This window comes from Clarias gariepinus, chromosome 10 (assembly GCF_024256425.1).
Source record: "Clarias gariepinus isolate MV-2021 ecotype Netherlands chromosome 10, CGAR_prim_01v2, whole genome shotgun sequence".
In the NCBI taxonomy this organism is placed as follows: Eukaryota; Metazoa; Chordata; class Actinopteri; order Siluriformes; family Clariidae; genus Clarias; species Clarias gariepinus.
Window position 1 is genome coordinate 13661600 of NC_071109.1, and position 19290 is coordinate 13680889.

General features: G+C 36.5%; 1 protein-coding gene across 1 annotated transcript; it reads left to right on the forward strand.

Annotated features, from left to right (window-relative positions):
- Positions 1 to 249: 249 nt before the first annotated feature.
- Positions 250 to 19286, forward strand: sh3bgrl (SH3 domain binding glutamate-rich protein like). Its single transcript, XM_053505726.1, has 4 exons — positions 250 to 459; positions 15291 to 15476; positions 17353 to 17433; positions 18627 to 19286. The coding sequence occupies exons 1-4, from the start codon at positions 415 to 417 to the stop codon at positions 18660 to 18662; spliced, it is 348 nt and encodes a 115-aa protein (XP_053361701.1). The 5' UTR covers positions 250 to 414; the 3' UTR covers positions 18663 to 19286.
- Positions 19287 to 19290: the final 4 nt, after the last annotated feature.

Sequence of the window (19290 nt, forward strand, 5' to 3'; positions counted from 1 at the left end):
GGAAATGAGCCTGTGTACATCGTCCATGCAATTTAACACATTTTAATATAGGTGCTGTTTGTTTAGTTATATGTGTTGTTTCCAGTGTAAACGAGTCCGTCCTATTCAATGTGTATGGCTGCAGTACTAGGTAAAGGATAGCCTGTTGTGCACTATTTTGCACACGGTAGCAATGTATTGTTCCCGCGTTGTTAGCAGACGAGGGGTGGGGCGTATGTGTGTGTCAGAGAGAGAGAGAGAGAGAGAGGGGCGGGGAAGTTGGGAAGTCTGTCGAGAAGCTAAGGGAGTCTTGCATATACTCCTCCGTCAGGAAGAACACTAGTCTACAGTTTTAGGTGAAAAGGACGCGCAAACACACGTAGCAGCCTCCAAAGCTTTGTGTTTTTTTCCACGTCGCAAGAAATTTCGAGAACGATGGTGGTCAAGGTTTACATCGCGACGTCTTCCGGATCAACCTCAGTAAGCTATTCCAGCAAATTCGTTTATTTATCATGCCAAAGATTGATGCAAGGAAACGGATCCTTTTCAACGTTATTTAAAAGCTGTGCATATGAGCCAGTCGCTAGCATCCTCGCAGGATATCAGGTTGCAGCTGAAAAATCTGAAAATCTTTCCAGGAGCGTTACGTCTGTACAGACTGGCTGATTTGTTTAAGGAAATATGTACAATTTTGCATTTATCCATCGTAAAGCGTTTGTATAATATGTATGTAGATGTGAAGCAGAGCAGTGACTAGGTTAGGCTGATTTTGTTCTAAACAGTAAGTTAACGGAAGTCGAGAAATAAATAGCTCTATATATGGCATTGGAGAGATATTTTGCGGTGATGCAGCCACTTCCTGATCTGTCAAAGAATGAAATTGTTATGCTGCTTTGAAAATGACGTTGTAGTTTATTTTTTCTTTGGTTTTTTTTTTTTTTGCAGTTTTTCTTTCTTTTTTTTTGCAACAACTGCTTTTATATCCCTGCTCATGACTCTCAGCTTAAATAACGCAATAGTGGCATTTTATATACCCATAAAAAGAATATTAGGTTTGATATTTAGGTTTATTTTATGCTGTGTGAGGATTTCTAAGTCTTAAATGTTTTTTTTTTTAATAAAGAGAAAGTGGGATGTGCTGTTATAGTATTATATATCTGTATACTGCTATGACCTGCAACCCCAGACTCCAGATGTGTTGAGTTTAACTAGCTCCTCCTAATTTGGTCAGTTAACTATCACTGTTAAGCTCCAAGGATTGAAGTTATGTAACATTAAGACACACCTTCTAGAGTTGACCAACTGGTAGTTTTGTGAGGTTCAATGTCAACACATGGAGATCAGGATCTTGATGTATAGATTAGATGAAATTCAACCCTTGCAGCATTCGCTAGATTTTGATAGTTAGCTATTCTGGACATTGTAATGATCTATGAACAGAATGCAGCGTGAAAAGAAAAAAAATAGTTAATTGGTTTCTCAGGTTAGATACTGTATAAGATCTTCATCTGGCTATCTTCTTATAAACCTTCAGTAGAACCATCATTGTGACATACTTTTATGTAACTGTTCAAATGTGCTACTTAAATATGCATTTAGTAAAGAATTAGATTAAAACATATACTTAATATAAAAATATACATTGCTTTCTCTCACTTTTCTATTTATTTTTCATTTTATTGCAAATTTCTTTCCATTTATGGTTTATTATATATATATATTTTTTTGCATTACCTCTCCTCTTAAGTGCCGTAACTCAAGTCTCATGTCTACATTGCAACACAACTAGTTACCTCAGGACAAACTTCCACTCAGAACAATGTGGCAGAGTGCAACAGTTAAAGTAAATCAATCATGTAGTGCTAAGATGGATCTGCAGTTGAATTTGTTCTGCCAGCATTTTTGTCTGTGTACCCACCAATTACATCATGGAAATAGCAACAACGTTATTCCAAAATGGAGTTATTAATTTCAGGCAAGACACAGCTGTAAAAGTAGGGGTTTGTGTTTCAGTTTCAGAGTGGTTATGTTATTTAAAATGTTGTGCAATTTTTTAACTTCTCTTAGTTAACTATATAATCTTTCCCAAGTGTTTAAGAACACACAGTTATAATACCAGCCATTTACCATACTATAGCACTCTGAACCACATTTTTAACAGACTAACTGCTGGTGAATATTAAACAAATTGCTGACAAAATTAATTGCTTGCTATATGAGAGGGGTTAAGAAAAAAAAACAGTGCATTGCAGGTTGTTGCATATGGGTCTTTAAAGCTGCTGACTGGTCAGCATGCACATGCTGACCTCTGTCCACTGCTGTAGCACCTACTATAGACACGTGGACAACAGAACTGAACCATGGAGCAGTGGAAAAAAGTGGTCTGGTCTGATTAATCATGTTTTATTTTACATTATGTGGACTACTGTTGTGCATCATATATATTGGGAAGAGATGGTACCAGAATGCCCTCTGGGAAGAAGGCAAGCCAGTGGAGGCAGTTTGATGTAGCAGGCAATGTTCTACTGGGAAATGTTGGCTACTTGCATTAATTTAGATGCTATTTTGACATGAAACCTAACTTTTGTGTCTGCAAAAACTCTTTAGGAATGTTTTGTGGAACATAACAAAGTTTTCAAGGTGTTGACTTGGCTTCCACATTTCTCAGATCTCAGTTTAAACAATCATCTGTGGGATGGCTAGACAAGTAAGTCTAGTATAGTACATAGAAGCCCACCTTGCAATGTGCTGCTCACTTCTTGCTGCTATTTACAACATTAAATCTTTGTTGTCTTGTGGAGTTTATGTCTTAACAAGTTAGAACTTTTCCAGTAGCACATGGGGCCCACACAATATTACATAGTTGCTTTTAAAGGTATGACTTATCTGTGTATATAGTCACTCTATACACGCGTTGGTCATGACATTTGCTTTGGCCGTGACATCAGTTAGTGCATGCTCTGCTTCCTTCCTGCTTGTACCTGTTTTTGTATCTCCTTGTGGCATCCATTCCACCAATCACCGTAAAAATATTATTGAATTTTGTTGGCTTCTGCTGATAAGGCTTTGGGTTAGCAATGCATTTTAATAGTCATTAGGCTGATGTTCGTCTTCATATTAGAAACTGTAAAGGATAGGTCTTAGTTTTTTTTTTTTTTCCCAGAGTAAGAAAGGAGCTGAAATGTGTACACTTAAATGCAAAAATTGGTAAGTTAAAAAGTTAAACAAATTAAGAAAAATTATAATTAGATATTCATAAACAAATATGGATAAACATTTTAACATAAATGTTTTCTTAGTGATGAGCGGAGACAATTGTGCTCCTAAGGTGCTTCAGCCATCAATTTTCAGGCACAGATAAAGTGGCAATCCCCATTATCTTCTATGTGAAATATGTTTCAGGATGTCGTGTTAAACAAATGTTCATAACCCCCTCAAAAATGAGTTTTTAAAAAAAAAATTTAAACATTGAACAAAAGAAACTCAAGCAAAGTTTTCGACAGGCATTTTGTGTGCTTTTGTGCAAAATTCACCTAATGATGGTAGTTGAAATTTGGCCTGGCTCTCCACTGTAGCTCCTAATTCAAATTAGGAGGACAGATTCGGTTAATCATTTCAGCATTGTTACACTTAAATGGTTCTTTGTCACAGAATATAGTGAACTTTAGTTTTAGACAGTTAGAAAGAGGAACTATTCTGACCAACAGACCAATGGATGTGGTAACATGGTCACATACATGTGAAATAACAATGATCTTTGTTATCTTTATCATCAAGATGAAATATTTTATGCCACTGAAATGCAGGTGTCTGTGGATATGAAGATTATACTAGAAAATGCTCAGTAAGAATGTACTTTGTCTTATAATCAGGTTCAGACTGGATTTGCCCCCAATCAGTAATCACAGAGAGCATGAGTATGTAAACAAACTAATGGGAGTGAGAGCATAAACAAGTTTATATTACGTTATAATGTAACATGCAAGCATGTATTGTTCTTGAATTTGGTGGAAAGCTAGTGCATAATATTTGTTTGATATTTCTTTGTACAGTGTGATATTTACAGACTTATGGTAGTGTCTTAGCATTGGCTAAAAGGAGGCATTGGGGAGTTCCTCCATAGTTGTGCATTTCAAACTCAGTTAAACTCCATTGTTAGCCAGTCTGCTAACACTATTTGTTCATACATGGGCTCTGCTGATTGATTAAGCAATTACAAGGACATGTACAGATAAAGAGCTAACAGTATTTAAAAGACCAGCCTTTGTTGAGAGGAGTTACTCTTTCATCTTGTACTTAAGTCACAATGATGTGCACAGTCTAATTATTTTACTGTCATGATGCTAGTCAAAATAGAGAGTAGTATCTTAAGTTCAAACTTGAAGCCATATTGTTAAGTTTCATTATAAATGTGCAATGACTATTTCGATAAGCCCAACTAGAACTGTTTACAAAGCAATATTTTGTGCTGGGCTATAAAGTGTTTAATTAAATAGTTGTCATCTTTTATATCATTCCAATGTTAGTCCTTCCTTTTATTTGACATAAAATTATGTCTGCTGTAAAGTGGGAAATTGTACAATTTATTTTCTTGTCCCAGTGCAGCTTACTTGATTCTTAATGGTTTTGATACCTGCCAATGGGGGCTACATAATATTAGGCAGGTAGATTTAATATTATTGCTTGAAATATTTATTAGAATTGCTACCACTTTGGGGTGGGATAAGGTAGGACCTTGGGAATTTCTTTGCTACATCACTGTAAGCACTATCAAACCTGCAGGTATTTAGGCAATATGTATTTTCCAACATACAGTGGGGAAATGATTATTTGATCCTTTGTGGATTTTGTAAAGTTGCCCACTTACAGAGAAATTAAGGGTCTATAATTTTTATTATAGGGTTTTTTTAATAGGACAGAATGTCAATCAAAAATCCAGAAAAAAACATATAAATATTATAAATTAATTTGCATTTTAATTAATATTTTGGGAAAATAAGTATTTAATCCCCAAGCAAAACATGATTTAGTACTTGGTCGTGAAACCCTTGTTGCCAAGCACCGAGGTATAACATCTTACTGTAGTTGGTTATCAGGTTTGCCCACATCTCGGGGTATTTTGGTCCACTCTTCTTTATAGATCTTCTCTAAATCTTCAAGGTTTCTAGAGACTGGCTAGCCCACTCCATGTGCTTCTTCTTGAGACACTCCTTTTTTACCTTGGCGGTATGTTTTGGGCCATTGTCATAGTGGATGACTCATCCACGACGCATCTTCAGGAGGTTCCCATCCAAGATTTCACAATGCATGGCCCCATCTGTTGTCTGCTTTAGCAGATAAACAATCCCCAAGCATTTCCACCTCAGTGTTTGACTGTTTTTTAACAATCCTTCTCTGTTTACAATGCTTCCATGTTGGCAAACTTCAGATGGGCCTGTACATGTGCCTTCTTGAGGAGGGGACCTTGTAGCACTGTAGGATTTCAATTTATAGTGGCATGTTGTGTTACCAATGGTTTGTTTGGTGACTGTGGTACCAACTGCCTTAAGATCATTTACAAGCTCCCCTGTGTAGTTCAGAAGTCCCATGATTATCCTTACCCCATGAGGCAAAATCTTCAGACTGGTGGTCTTGTCGCTGGTTTGAATGTAAAATAGAGATTCTCTGGAATCAGCATACTATCATCTCAGAAACATTGCAAGAATTAGATGTTTTGTTTCCAATTAAGACTTGGAGAAACTTGTCCATGCCTTTATCACCAGCAGGGTGGATTATTGTAATGGTCTCCTCACCAGCCTTCCCAAGAAGACCATTAGACAGCTGCAGCTCATCCAGAACGCTGCTGCCAGTATTCTGACTAGAACCAGAAAATCTGATCACATCACACCAGTCCCCAGGTCCTTACACTGGCTTCCTGTAACATTTAGGATAGATTTTAAAGTACTTTTACTTGTTTATAAATCACTAAATGGCCTAGGACCTAAATACATTACAGATATGTTCACTAAATATAACCCTAACAGACCGCTCAGATCGTTAGAATCGAGTCAGTTAAAAATACCAAGGGTACACACAAAACAAGGGGAGTCCGCCTTTAGCCATTATGCTGCCCGCAGTTGGAACCAGCTTCCAGAAGAGATCAAATGTGCTAAAACATTAGTCACATTTAAATCTAGTCTCAAAACTCATCTGTTCAGCTATGCATTTATTCAATGATCACTGTGCTACGTCCGAACTGACTGCACTATTTTATGTTTATCTAATATCTTAAACTGTTTTATTTTTAAATTAAGTTTTAGATTAGTTTTAATTAGTCTTTTTTTATTACATTTCAATTAGTTTAAAGTTTTGTTGCAAACTGTTTTTATTTTTATTTTAAATGAAATTTAAAAGTTTTTGTTAAAAAGTCTTATTGCTATTATCTTTTATTTCATTTCATGATTATTTTCTTTTCTTCTATGTAAAGCACTTTGAATTACCATTGTGGATGAAATGTGCTATACAAATAAACTTGCCCTGCCTTGCCTTGGACAGGTGTATTTTATACACAAAACGAATTGTTGTTAGGAACACCTTCTTAAATGAATCTATGTATCACATGAGCACATAACCAGTCAGTGGGAGCAAGAATTATTGCTGGTTGGTAGTGGATCAAAGACTTATTTTTTTAATATCCTGTCTCTATCCTTAAAAAATAATCTATAATAAAATTATAGACCCTTCATGTCCTTTTAAGTTTAACTTACAAAATCTACAGGGAATCAAATAATTATTTTCCCCTGTGTTGTCCATGAAATTTCCATCTATTTTAAAATTTCTGTTGTTAGCTGGTAATGATTAAGTCTTTCTATCCTACTACTGACTTAATAATAGAGGGGGTCAATACTGTAGGCCATTACAGAGGCTATACTGACATTGGTTCAATTTTATTCCTTTAGCTATAACAGTTAAACAGATGACACTGGAGGTTCAGGAGTCTCGTACAGACACAAACTAAACCATGTCAATATACCTACTGTTATCTTACTTGATATGGAAGGTGGTTACAGTAATAAATAGACAACAAAGTTTCATGATCTCAGAGAACCATTATGCCACTAATCATTTATCAACATCCTAAGAGTTTTTTTTTTTAATGGTGCTCTTGTTTTGGTAAAACGTAATGCTTTTGCAGTGTTTGAAAAATTATTATGGAATTGGGCATCTGCAAGGGCTAAGGATTTAATTTTAATATTACATTTTTTTGTACTGTTGAATTCCACTAGACTGTATGCTGTAAAAGTGAAAGGAAAGTTAGATGCTTCTTTATTGCCACTCTTATGCAAGAGGAAATGAACACAAATACATGCAAAAACAGTTTATAGTTTGCATTTGGAAAATTTCAAGTTAAATATACAATAAAAGCAAAGTTACATTTGGGTTGTCTTTCAGGGAAATTTGGTACAACTTGCCATCAGTTAAATGGGTTATTTTGTAAGTGGTTGCACCCAAAGCTGAACTAAACGGGAAGGCTGCTATCCTCTTACACTCTCTCAGGAGAGCTTGTGCTTGCGCAACAACTGCTGAGTTCATGCTGCAACTCATTTCCAGACATTCCATAACCATCCAAGGCACAGCACCACTGTTGTTTGGTGTTTCCTGAGTGCTCTCCTTCTCATGACGTTTTGCATAGGCAAATAGGCTTTGCATTTGTCAGTTCGGAGTAACAGATTTCTAACAAATGTATCTTTTTGTTCCAGAAACTAACTTGGAATGTGTTATATCTGTGTGTTGAAGCAGCTGCTTGCCAACAGACTTATGAACCACATTCCTGTAAATGATTATTCAACTGGTTGAGCCTCGCTGATGTCTTAATCATGACACTCTATGTCTGTCTGTCTGGTGGCATTCAGCTACAGTATTTAGAAGCAGACTATTGCTAACCTCCCCACAGCAGACCTTATTTGGTTTGTGTTTAACTAAGTCCCTCCTCCTTTAGACCAGTCCCAAAAGATCTCGTAGTTTTTGTCTCCCCTTCTAGGGTCATTCTTCTCTACTTCTTGTTAGACTTGCCTCTGCTGTGCCTTAAACCCTGTCAGCCAGATGTAACTGATCAGGTTACTGTATGTGTGCATGCGTGCGTACGTGCGTGTGTATGTATATGTTTGTGCATGTATTTTGTAGTTTTATAACCCACAATGTAAATAGACTTAAATGGGGTTTTGGCCATTTCATTTACACAATAAGCCTAACATTTGAAGTTGCTCCTTTAGGCAGAAGGTGTGTATGGCCTCCTTGAGACAGAGATTTGGTTGAGTCACACTTTTTTTTTTTCTTCTTTTTTTTTTAATAATACATTATTTTATTTGGATTTAATAGGCACTTTAAGGAATATTCATGATAAATGAATTTCCTCGATCTTCAATGCTTGCTTAGTTAATTTTTTTAATAATCTACTTTCAGATACATATGTATCCATACTTAGATTACATACATATGGAGTCCATTGAATTAAATATTTAACTTGATACATTTTCCTACATTGAGGTTACATACAATACATTAATAAGAATGAATAAATCATTTACTATTACTTATGACATATTAACATGGTATATTAATAATTCATAAGTAATGTTATCAAAGTAGTATAATGTCTTAAATGTATTGTAGTTAATTTTGGAAGAAAGCTGTTGATGTTTGACTCTAAAGCTGTCAAACATCAACATATTGGAAAACGAACAAGTCTTAGTGTTGACTCCAAAGCCAAACAAATACACCCCTCATTCAGTGCTCCTTTAGAAGCTCTGCTCCCAAACTCATCAATGCGCATGTCAAGTCAACCGACAGTAACACCTAGCCAAGCTGACCAAGAGTAATATAAAACTTCACCAAACGAGCGACATGCAAGCATAGAAACACAGCATTGGCTATCTATGAACATTATAAGATAACAGTGTTCAAAATAAAACCTCACAGAGGTTCATTCCCAAGTAGGGCTATGCTCCCTATCTTGCCACACTACATGGAGAGTTTACACAATGGTTTTTTTGCTATACGTAGTGCACTCACACTAAAATGTGATTTGAGATTAAATGAGGCGGTCTGCCAAAGCACAGCTTGAGTTGGTCAAACTAAATTTTAAAAATCAAATATACTTTATTCGGATTATTAAAAATACTATGATTACAAACTTATTCATTCATATAAAGCGCACCACTGAGCTATCCCAGCATGTTACTCTATTTAAGGTTAGTTATGCAAGAACCCAGATTCACAGTTTTTGTACAAGACTAAGAGAACCACCTGACCTCCTTCTGGTTTTATTATTGATTTATTTGATGGTCTTAATGTATAAATTGACCTCTTTATTGGCACACGTACTATATATCCAAATGTATATGAACACCAAACCACATTTTTCACATGTGTATTAATGTAGAATTGGTTCCCCTTTGTTGCTATAATAACCTCAACACACCAGAAAAGACTTTCTACTAGATTTTGGACCATGGCTGTTGAGATTTGTCTACTCAGCAACAAAAGCAATTGTCATGTCAGGCACTGATGTCGAGAGACTACACCTGGGACTCAGTCGCCATTTCAATTTATTCTAAACTCAATCAGTGCAGTCAGGAGTCTGTGCAGGCCATTCAAGTTCTTCTAAACCAGCCTAAGAAATTCATGTCTTCATGGACCTGACTTCTACAGCAGACAAATGCATTCTTGGCACCCATGAACTTTTAATTTTTGTGGCAGCAGTTTGGGGAATGTCCAAATGATATTCAGGTGTCCACATATTTTTGGCCATATGGTCTAAAGTTGGCAACAAAATATTGATATTGATATGAATTTTGCTTATCTATCAGTTGTATCAAAGTTTTATACCACATGGTTAAATGGGAAACAGGAACTTTTATGCTCTTGTTAAATGCAACTTAGAGATGGAAAAGCAACTTATTAAGACTCAGTAGCTTGGTCCATGTTGCTGTTTTAAACATTCTAGGAAAGTGTTCTGTCAGTTAGTTGTGGTAAGCCAACAACATACGCTATGCGTATGTTTCTAAAAGTAACAGGCCAATTTTTGTAGTTCATCTGAAAAACTGTAATTGTGCTGTGAATTTTCAAAAGCGGAATACGAATCATATCAGATTTTTCATTCTTTTTTTCACAGAAACAGGTTACGACTCTGATCTATTATATGTGTGTGTATATATATATATGTCAAACATGTATGAAATAGTATCCATAGCACATCCTACTACACAAAGCTTATAGAACATGTCTTACATAGCTAGTCAGACTAGTAAAACTGTACCTGATGCACTAAAAAACAATATAGATTTTATTATATGGGTCATACTCGGTCTGACACAAATTGCATAAGATTAATAAATTCATCACATATGGGACTGCACCAGTCAAGCACTTCTGGTGTAACATGCACTGAGTAACATGCACTGTATCTGTCTTCTAAATTAGGGGTCAACATCTTAAAGGAACATACAACAGTTTTTCTTACAAAAAACTTACTTAATCGCTGGAAATCAAAGAATTATATTATCATACATTGTAAAAACCTAACATGGACTATGTTAACAATAGGCAAAACTTTAAGTGTCCCACATCCCATCTCAAGGCCAGCTAACTTCATCATAAAAAAAAAAAAAACTAACTAGCTTTGTCGTTTCAATTCTTTTAGAGGGGAGTGTATGTACATTACGTTTTTCATGCCTTTCCAAATAAGAAAATATATGACAAAACCAGTGATTTTAAACACTTTAAAATTTAGGGTAAGATACAAAAAAAAGCTCAATACTGTGCCTTGCCATAGAGGTCTTTAGTTTACTACAGGCCTATGTACAAATCCTACCAACTTAATTTTACTACGGTGGAACCTTGGATTACGAGCATAATTCATTCCAAAAACGGACTCGCGACAGAGCAGTGTTTGTGTGTAGAGCAGAGAGAGAGAGTGTGTTTGTGTCTGTGTGTGTCTTTAAAGGCAGAAGTAGAAGGGGTGTGTGTGTGTGTTTGTGTGGGGCACAGTGTCCAATGACATGTGCGCACACAGACACAGAGCATGCTGAGCCTTGAGCAGAGAGAAAAAATGGATTTTTAACCTCTCCAATGAGACTTGCTTTTGCTTTACACGCGCGCTGTACACACACGCATACAGACACAAAATAAGTTTTACACACACACACACGTGGTCACAGTGTTATAGTAAACAGTACACGCGTGCACGGATGTTGATTATACTAGTGATAGATGTGCACCAAGATCCAGCAGGGGAGACGATTACCCACAATTCTGCAGCGCAAGAGAGAAAGAAAAACCGTTGACCCAGTTGTGATCACATGACACTCGGCGTCAAAACAAGAAGCCCGTGCGTGATACATGATACTAGGTACTCGAAACCAAGAATTGCTCGTTTTTTAAGACAAAATTTATTAAAAATCTTTGCCCGTCTTGCGGAACACTTGCAATCCGAGGTTTCACTGTATATCTATAATAGCATGTGTAGGGAGTGGTGGCTCAGGCAGCTAAAGCTCTAGGTTGTTGATCCGTGTTCAAGCCCAGCTGTCAGTGGGTTGCATGCAGTGATGGTCATACGTAGGGTTGGGTATCGTTTTTTTTTTCGATATCGGTGCCAAATTGATACTTTTAAAGCGGTAACGGTGCCAAAACGGTGCCCGAATTGATACTTTACAAAAGCCACAAAATGATGGTGGATGTCCCAAAAATACATTTTTATTAAACAAACAAACAAAAAAAATTCTCCTTAGTCAAATTGGCCTTTTTTGCAATAGTAAATGGGGTCACTGTTGTAGTACTACTAGTAGTAGCTGGAAAGCCATGATTATAAACAGCATCCATGTTACATTAGTATTTTACAAATCGTTTGACCATTTGTTAGCATGAATGCAAGATTTGCATTTTGTCATTAACATTACATTAGCCTACGACTAACCTGCGAAAAGGCTGCTGTCGTCATCATAATCGGTGTACTTCTTTTTGCTACGGTTGGTATGACTGGGGCTGGGGTCACCCACACCGATAGTGCCAGCTGTTGTCCCCAAGCTGTCAAACACAGTGCCTCCCTCCGCTTTTAAGTTTATTCCGTGTGCCCTCAAATGTTTTATTAGATTTGACGTGTTTCCCCCTTTACACGCACTGCTGTAAAACATTTGCTGCACGTCGCGGTGTCGGAATTCTTTCTTGCGAAATATAGCCACACTTTCGACTGTTTAGCTTTAGCATTTTTACGAAAGTTGTTTGATTTATCAAGCTAAAATAGCGGTAGACCACCTGCTGCCGTCAGAGCAAGTCTCTCGTTAGTTGCTGCATTCACTCGCATCTCGGATGGTCTTTCATTTCCTGATGCTTTGTGCTTTTAATTTTTTTAAATTTAATTTAATAAACTTTTAATCTACAAAATTAAAATGGATAGTAACATTACTGCAACAATGTTTTGGATTTGTATTATGAAAGCTTTCCGAAGTTCTCAAGATTTTTCTAATTAAGGAAATAATTAATTTTTTGCATTTAAATGCAGTATTTAAATTTTGCTAGCGATCATGTGTGTTGATGAATCTGATGCTTATTATAACTGCGTCATTCAATCGACAGTTTAGGCATTTAAGTGGCACCGAAATGAAGCACCAAAATTCGGGTTCTGTTTCGGTCCGGTACATCCCGGTTTTAAAACAAGTTTTTGGTTCCCAACCCTAGTCATAAGCCTGGCTAGAAAAATGGGAGAAAATTGTTCAGAAAGGGCATCTGTTATAAAATCTGTGCCAAGTTGGATAATTCGCTGTGGCAACCCCTTGTCGGAATCAGATAAAAGAAAGTTTTGCGCCAGCGGCAGGCAATTGAAGCGACTCACGGTGCCTTACTCCGCATCTCACCGTGAGTCAAACCGCATAGGTGAGATAGGGGTATAATATTTCATTGGACCATCTTTTGCTTTGATTACAGCTGTGGCATAGTTTCAATAAGCTTATGCAATGTCACAACATTTATTTCTGTTTAGAGTTACCTTAATTTCTTTTTAAGATATTGTATTGATGATGGGAGAGTCAGACCACTGTGTAGTCATTCCATGTGTGAAAAGGATGTCTTATGCTTCCTGAACCATTTTTTACATTTTTTTGCCCAAGAAAGCCATCAGGGAAGAAAAAATACATTGATGGAATAACCTGGTCATTCAGTATATTCAGGTAATTAGCTGACCCTAATTTTAGGGCACATAACATTGCTGAACCTGATTAACAGAAGCAACCCTAGATCATAACACTGACCCACAGGCTTGTACAGTAGACACTAGGCATGGTGGATGTATCACTTCATCCATCTATTTTCTTACCCTGATCTATCCATCACTCTGAAACAGGGTACAACAAGACTCATCAGACTACATGACCTTTTTCTCAATGCTTCACATTCCATTCTTTTGCAAAATATAAATGCACAGCAGTTTAGTCTTAATCCCTCGAGTTCTCTTTGCCTTCTGCATGTTGAGATGCTCTTACTTTCACTATTTATCATAACTGTGCGTTCTTTTTTTTAATTGTTTTTTTTTTTTAACAATTTGATTTCACGAAATATTTAAGTGATCTCTCATCACGCTCATTCAGGAAGTTTTTTCCAACCACATTTTTTTTCTCATAGATGATTACTCGCCACCATCCTTCTAGGTTTTTATTAATGCATTTTACAGTTCTTAAACCAATTTTAGTAGTTTTAGCAATGTTCTTAGTTGTTTCCTTTTTTGAAGGACAATTTTACCTGTCTGAAACAAATATGGTTGTTTAAGAAACAAGAATACAGGTTATACAGGTAACTTGTTCCAAGCTGAACCATATTAAGTACTGTAACAGTTAACTAGTGGAAGGCCATTTTTTTGGTTAAATCCAGGTGGCGACACTTTTTTTTGACCAGGGCAGTGTATCTTCAATGGTCCTGCCTCTATGTATAGAAATCACATCTCAATTTAAGGCACATAGGAATTTATTTGAAATAGGAGACTTTGAGTAAGTCTTTGTACAAAACAGAATTGCAACATGCTTATAATAGTTATTCTCCATAGACATGGTAGTGACATGATGTCTGATCTTATACCTCTTATCAAAACCTTATATACATAGTGTTTATTATTCAATGGAACCTTGGATTGCGAGTAACTTGGTCTGCGAGCATTTTGCAAGACGAGCAAAAGTTTTGAATAACTTTTAATTTGATAATCGAGGGAGGTCTTGACATATGAGTAGTACGCATGCGCTTCGTCTGCCGAGCGACCCATGATCACAACTGAGCCAATGGTTGTTCTCTCATGCATGCTGCGAAATTGTGGGTAATCATCTCCCATGCTCAGTCTCATTTTGCACTGTTATTATAACATTGTTACCATGTGTGTGTGCGCGTGCACAAAGCAAAAGTCATTAGAGTGTGTGTGTTTGTGTATGTGTGTGTGTGCTCCTGCACGAGTGTCATTAGAGATTTTCCTTGTTAAAGAAGTTTCCCGACAGAGCAGATTGTTACTGTGTGTGTGTGTGTGTGTGTGTGTGTGTGTGTGTGTGTGTGTGTGTGTGTGTGTGTAAACACTGTATAATGTATGCTTCTGGGTACCTAGCCTGTTAACACTGCACTGTTATCAGTGTAATAGTAGGCAGCTAAATAAAAGTAATGATGATTTGGATGAAACCATGCACTATTTCCAGTGCAGTCCTATATTAATCAATATAGAATTTTAACCAGCTGGTTGCGTAGCAAGTGTGCACAACGCACATCCGCCCCCAGACATATTTTGTTTCTTCTTTAAAAAAAACATCCATGTTAGAATGTTGCTCTGGAACATTTGTATCAGTGATTGAGATCTGTCCATGCAGTTTTAACTGGAAGGGCATTTCGTTATTTAGCATGTAACTTTAGTTAGGTTGGAGTAAAATATATATATATTACATTGTTATACACTGCATGCAATCCTCGTTTATTTAGGAAGCACCTGTACATTTATTCAGTTATCCAGTGAGCAAATCATGTGGCATGAATGTGCATCCGGTACAGGTGTTACTATAACAAATGGTGATTGTATATACCCTCAAATGTATAGTGTTTATTTTTTCTTACAAAAATACTTTTAACCTTTGGGTAGTGACCAAAGCTAATCAGAGATGATGGAGGAAGTAAGATAAATAAAACCTCTTCCTCTGTGTATTTTAAACAAAGAATCTAACGAAAAATGTCTTGTTTTGAGTCCAACAGCACAGAGGTCAGTAACTCATGATAAGGGCATTGACTTCATTTTTAATTCCATTTCTCCCTGTTAGATCAAGAAACAGCAGCAGGATGTCACTGGGTTCCTGGCGGCCAATAAGATTGATTTTGAAGAATGTGACATTGCAGCCAACGAAGAGAACAGGAAATGGATGCGGGAAAATGTACCAGTAGATTCCCGACCAGCCACAGGGAACCCTCTCCCACCTCAGATTTTCAATGGGGAGAAATACTGTGGGGTCAGTCATATTTCTACTCACTGATTTTAATCAACCTGGAAAAGTACGCTGGCTTTTGACTTTACGTACACTACCGTTCAAAAGTTTTAGAACACTTGCAAATTTTTATTTTTGTTTAGTGATTTATTTTCTACATTCTACAACAATACTGGTGATTTCAAAACTATAAAATAACACATATGGGATAAGGTAATTACATAACGACAAGAAAAACAACAGTTAGTTGGTATTTTAAGACAAAGAGGTCAGCCTTTAATAGTTCTTGCAAGAACAGTATTGTCAAGTGCATTTGCAAAATCCGTCAAGCACCATAATGAAACTGGCTCTCATGAAGGCCATCCCAGGAGAGCGAGACCAAAACCTACATCTGCCGCAGACGAGAAGTTCATTTAGAGTTATCAGCCTGAAAAATGACCAATTAACAGCACCTCAGATTAGAGGCGTTATGAAGTCTTTACAGAGCATAAGTAGCAGAAACATCTCACTATTAACTGTTCAAAGGAGATTAATGCATTTTTGGACGCCTTCAGCATTCCTTTACAATGTAGAAAGAAATAAAAATCAGGAACGATCATGGAGTTAAAAAGTGTTCTAAAACCTTTGAACAGTAGTGTATACCTACAAATAGATACATCAACATACCTTACCATACTACAGAGCATCTAAAAAAATGTCATAAAAAAGTAAAAAAAAAATTGTAATTCAGTTTACAAAGTGAAATTCTCATATTCTTTATTCATTATGCATAAAGTGATATATTTCAAGCTTTTATTTTTTGTAACATTTCTTTTTTTTCCCCATTTTAATTTGTTTAATCATTTACAGGATTTACAATAGAATAAACTGAAAAAAAAAAAAACCTGCTCATTTATTCACTCAATACTTGGCGCCTTTAACACAAATTACTGCATTAATGTGCCATGGCAAGTAGGCGATCAGCCGGTGGCATTGATGAGGTGTTATTGAAAACCAAGTTGCTTTGATAGCAGCTTTCAACTTGTCTATATTGTTGGATCAGGTTTTTTTTTTTATCTTCTTCTTTAGAACATTTCATTGATTCTCTAGGAGGTTCAGGTCAGTTGAGCTGGCCGGCCAATAAAGCACTGTAATATCATAGTGAGCAAACCAGTTAACACCAGTGATGAGGGACATTCCTTTTAAAAGTAACTAATTACATTACCAAATTACTGTCATTTAAAAGTAATCAGTTACATTACAGCATTACTTTCTGATAAAAGTAACTAGTTAGAGTAGTTTTCCACTGCAGAAAATTATTCCTCATGCATGTTTTAATCATGACCTTTATAATTATTCTAACATCATCGTTAAGCGAAGTTTGGCCCATAATCTGTTAACTACTAATACCCCTATCTCACCTATGCGGTCATGTGCGGTGGCCGTAAGTATGGTTCATCATGATTAACCGCAAGTTCTGGCGCTGTGATTAGGTCTCCATGTTTTGCGCGTCGGTCCTTGCATATTCAAACCGCATTGGTGAGATAGGTGTATAACAGCAGGAATAACTGAGGGGGTGGGTTATCAGAGGCGGGGCTTGTAGGACGACCATGCATGCAGAGTCTTCCCCATGCATACTTTCATGAGTATTCAGCAATAATAAGCAAAATTAACAATATTTAACTTAACATGAAATAAATCTAGAACATATGAGAGTTCCAACTTTTATAAACAAAAGTAACTCTTTTATGATATTTAAATAGTTTGAGATGTCCTGTACACTTTGGGGTTGTCTGTACTTAGCAAGTAATTAATAAATGCAAATTATTACTTTCTCTTTTCTTTCTCTTTTTGTTAATAAATTTTTTATTGTTTGAGTCGTGCTTTCATGTAAAATGAAATTTCTCCTCCCTTCTCACAGAACTATGAGGACTTCTTTTATGCACGAGAAGAGAACGCTGTGTATGCTTTTCTAGGCTTGACTGCTCCCCCAGGTTCTAAGGTATGCATTTTGCGCCAAACATGAATTATATGAACAAAACCCATAATAAGGGCCTTTTATTCCCACCTTGCATATCATTGACAAACCCCGCTCAATGGAATGTGGCTCAAGCAAGTAACAATAACTGCACAGAGTCCAGGCCACCCTATTGGACTTGGCAAGCCTGTTGCAACCCTGCAGAGTAATGGCTCTGTCAAATTCCCAGCAACCCCAGTGTTAATTAAACTGCCCCTGCTAAAGGCCACCACTATGCCTCAGTGGGTCTAGCATCACTGGCTATATTCCAAATGTCCAGCTCACACTTCCCTCTGATAACAACTGATCTGATTAAGTCAGAGTTTGACAAATAGTTTTCACAAGTAAAGTTTTTTTTTTTTTAATGTTACAGCCTCCTCTAGCAGCCTTCTGAGGAACTGAGTTGGGTGGAGCCCTCTTAACACTTGCGTAATGAAGTAGCTTTTAACCACCCTAACTTCTTTAATCAGCAGGATATTTTACTAGTTAATATTTTATGGTTTGTTTATTTTGATTATGGCTGATTTCTACTGCAGCTATGCCTTCTGTAAAAAGAGAGAATATCCTAACCTAATGATCAAGTAGTATAACTGCCTGCTGGAAATTCCTTTTATTTATTTATTTATTTATTTATTTATTTATAAGTCAAAAATAAAAGCCTGTAAAACATAAATGTATGTCTGTGCTATTTGGCACACATCATATATGTTAGCAAAAACACATGCAGTGAATAAACATGGTGATATCTAGAATGTAAATAATTCTGGAGTCAACTGTGTATGAAATTTGAGGCTGTTTTGTCGTTACAGAATAGCTGTAGTAGAGCTCCCCCAAAGTGTGTGTGTGTGTTAATAACTCCCAAGTAATGGGTTTCTTTAAACTGTCTTTGTGTCACTCTTCTTTTAAACGCTGAATTTCTGTGTCTACATAAATGAGCTGCTGCTGAGCAGGCGAGGGGATCTTCTTATATGATGTCACAATAGGGGTGAAATCTTATTGTCTTTTTAAACCTTGGCCAATACAAAATGTAAAAAGTACAAAAAGCAGGGTATGCTCTCTCTCTCTCTCTCTCCCTTTTCACACAATGGAGACCAAACTGAATGTCTACGAATGACTAAAAGTGAATTTGGCAAAATAGGTCCCTTTTAAACTGAAATAATGTATTTACTTTTTTGCAGGAAGCTGAGGCGCTAGCTAAAAAAGAACAACAGTAGTCCACAGCATCTTCAGTTACCTGCTATCTCTTAGGCTGCGACGCAACTCTACTGTTTTCTTTCTAAACTAAGGATGTAACAATGTGTTATGTGCTTTCAATCCTACAATTTTATGCCTTCACTTTAATTATCTCCCCATAAAATTTGACCATGCCATCCTACTTGCTCCTGATGTCTTACAGACTGTGTGAAGGTCTTACAACTGTGCATTACTTGCTCTTTACTTGAAGAAAAATAGGCTGTCTGCCATTCTTCTGTTTGTGAAGTTAAAAAAAGGAAGCCACTGTCTGTTGCATACATCTGTACTGTGGTATTCATTTATAATGTGCCATAAGCAAGTGACTGATTATTGCCTGCATTATAACACATATTGCACTTAGAATTGATCAAAATGAATACTATAAACTCATGTTTGAGTTAAAACAATTTTCTGTTAAATAATGTTAAAGAGCTACAGTAGGAAGTAAATATAAATTTACTAGCCTTTATTAGAATAAAGTCTAGTCACTAGTGCTTTTGCTTTAGCCGTTGCTGTTTTGTGTCAAAAACTGCATTTTGTCTTTCAGTGTTTGAGCTTTTGGTGACCATTAAAGGTACACTATGTATAACCACATAAAGGTTTAACTTT

Coding starts and splice junctions, on each gene's coding strand:
- sh3bgrl (XM_053505726.1), top strand. CDS start 415: ATGGTGGTCAAGGTTTACATCGCGACGTCTTCCGGATCAACCTCA. Junction 460..15,290: donor CGTCTTCCGGATCAACCTCA/GTAAGCTATTCC, acceptor TCTCCCTGTTAG/ATCAAGAAACAGCAGCAGGA. Junction 17,434..18,626: donor CTGCTCCCCCAGGTTCTAAG/GTATGCATTTTG, acceptor ACTTTTTTGCAG/GAAGCTGAGGCGCTAGCTAA.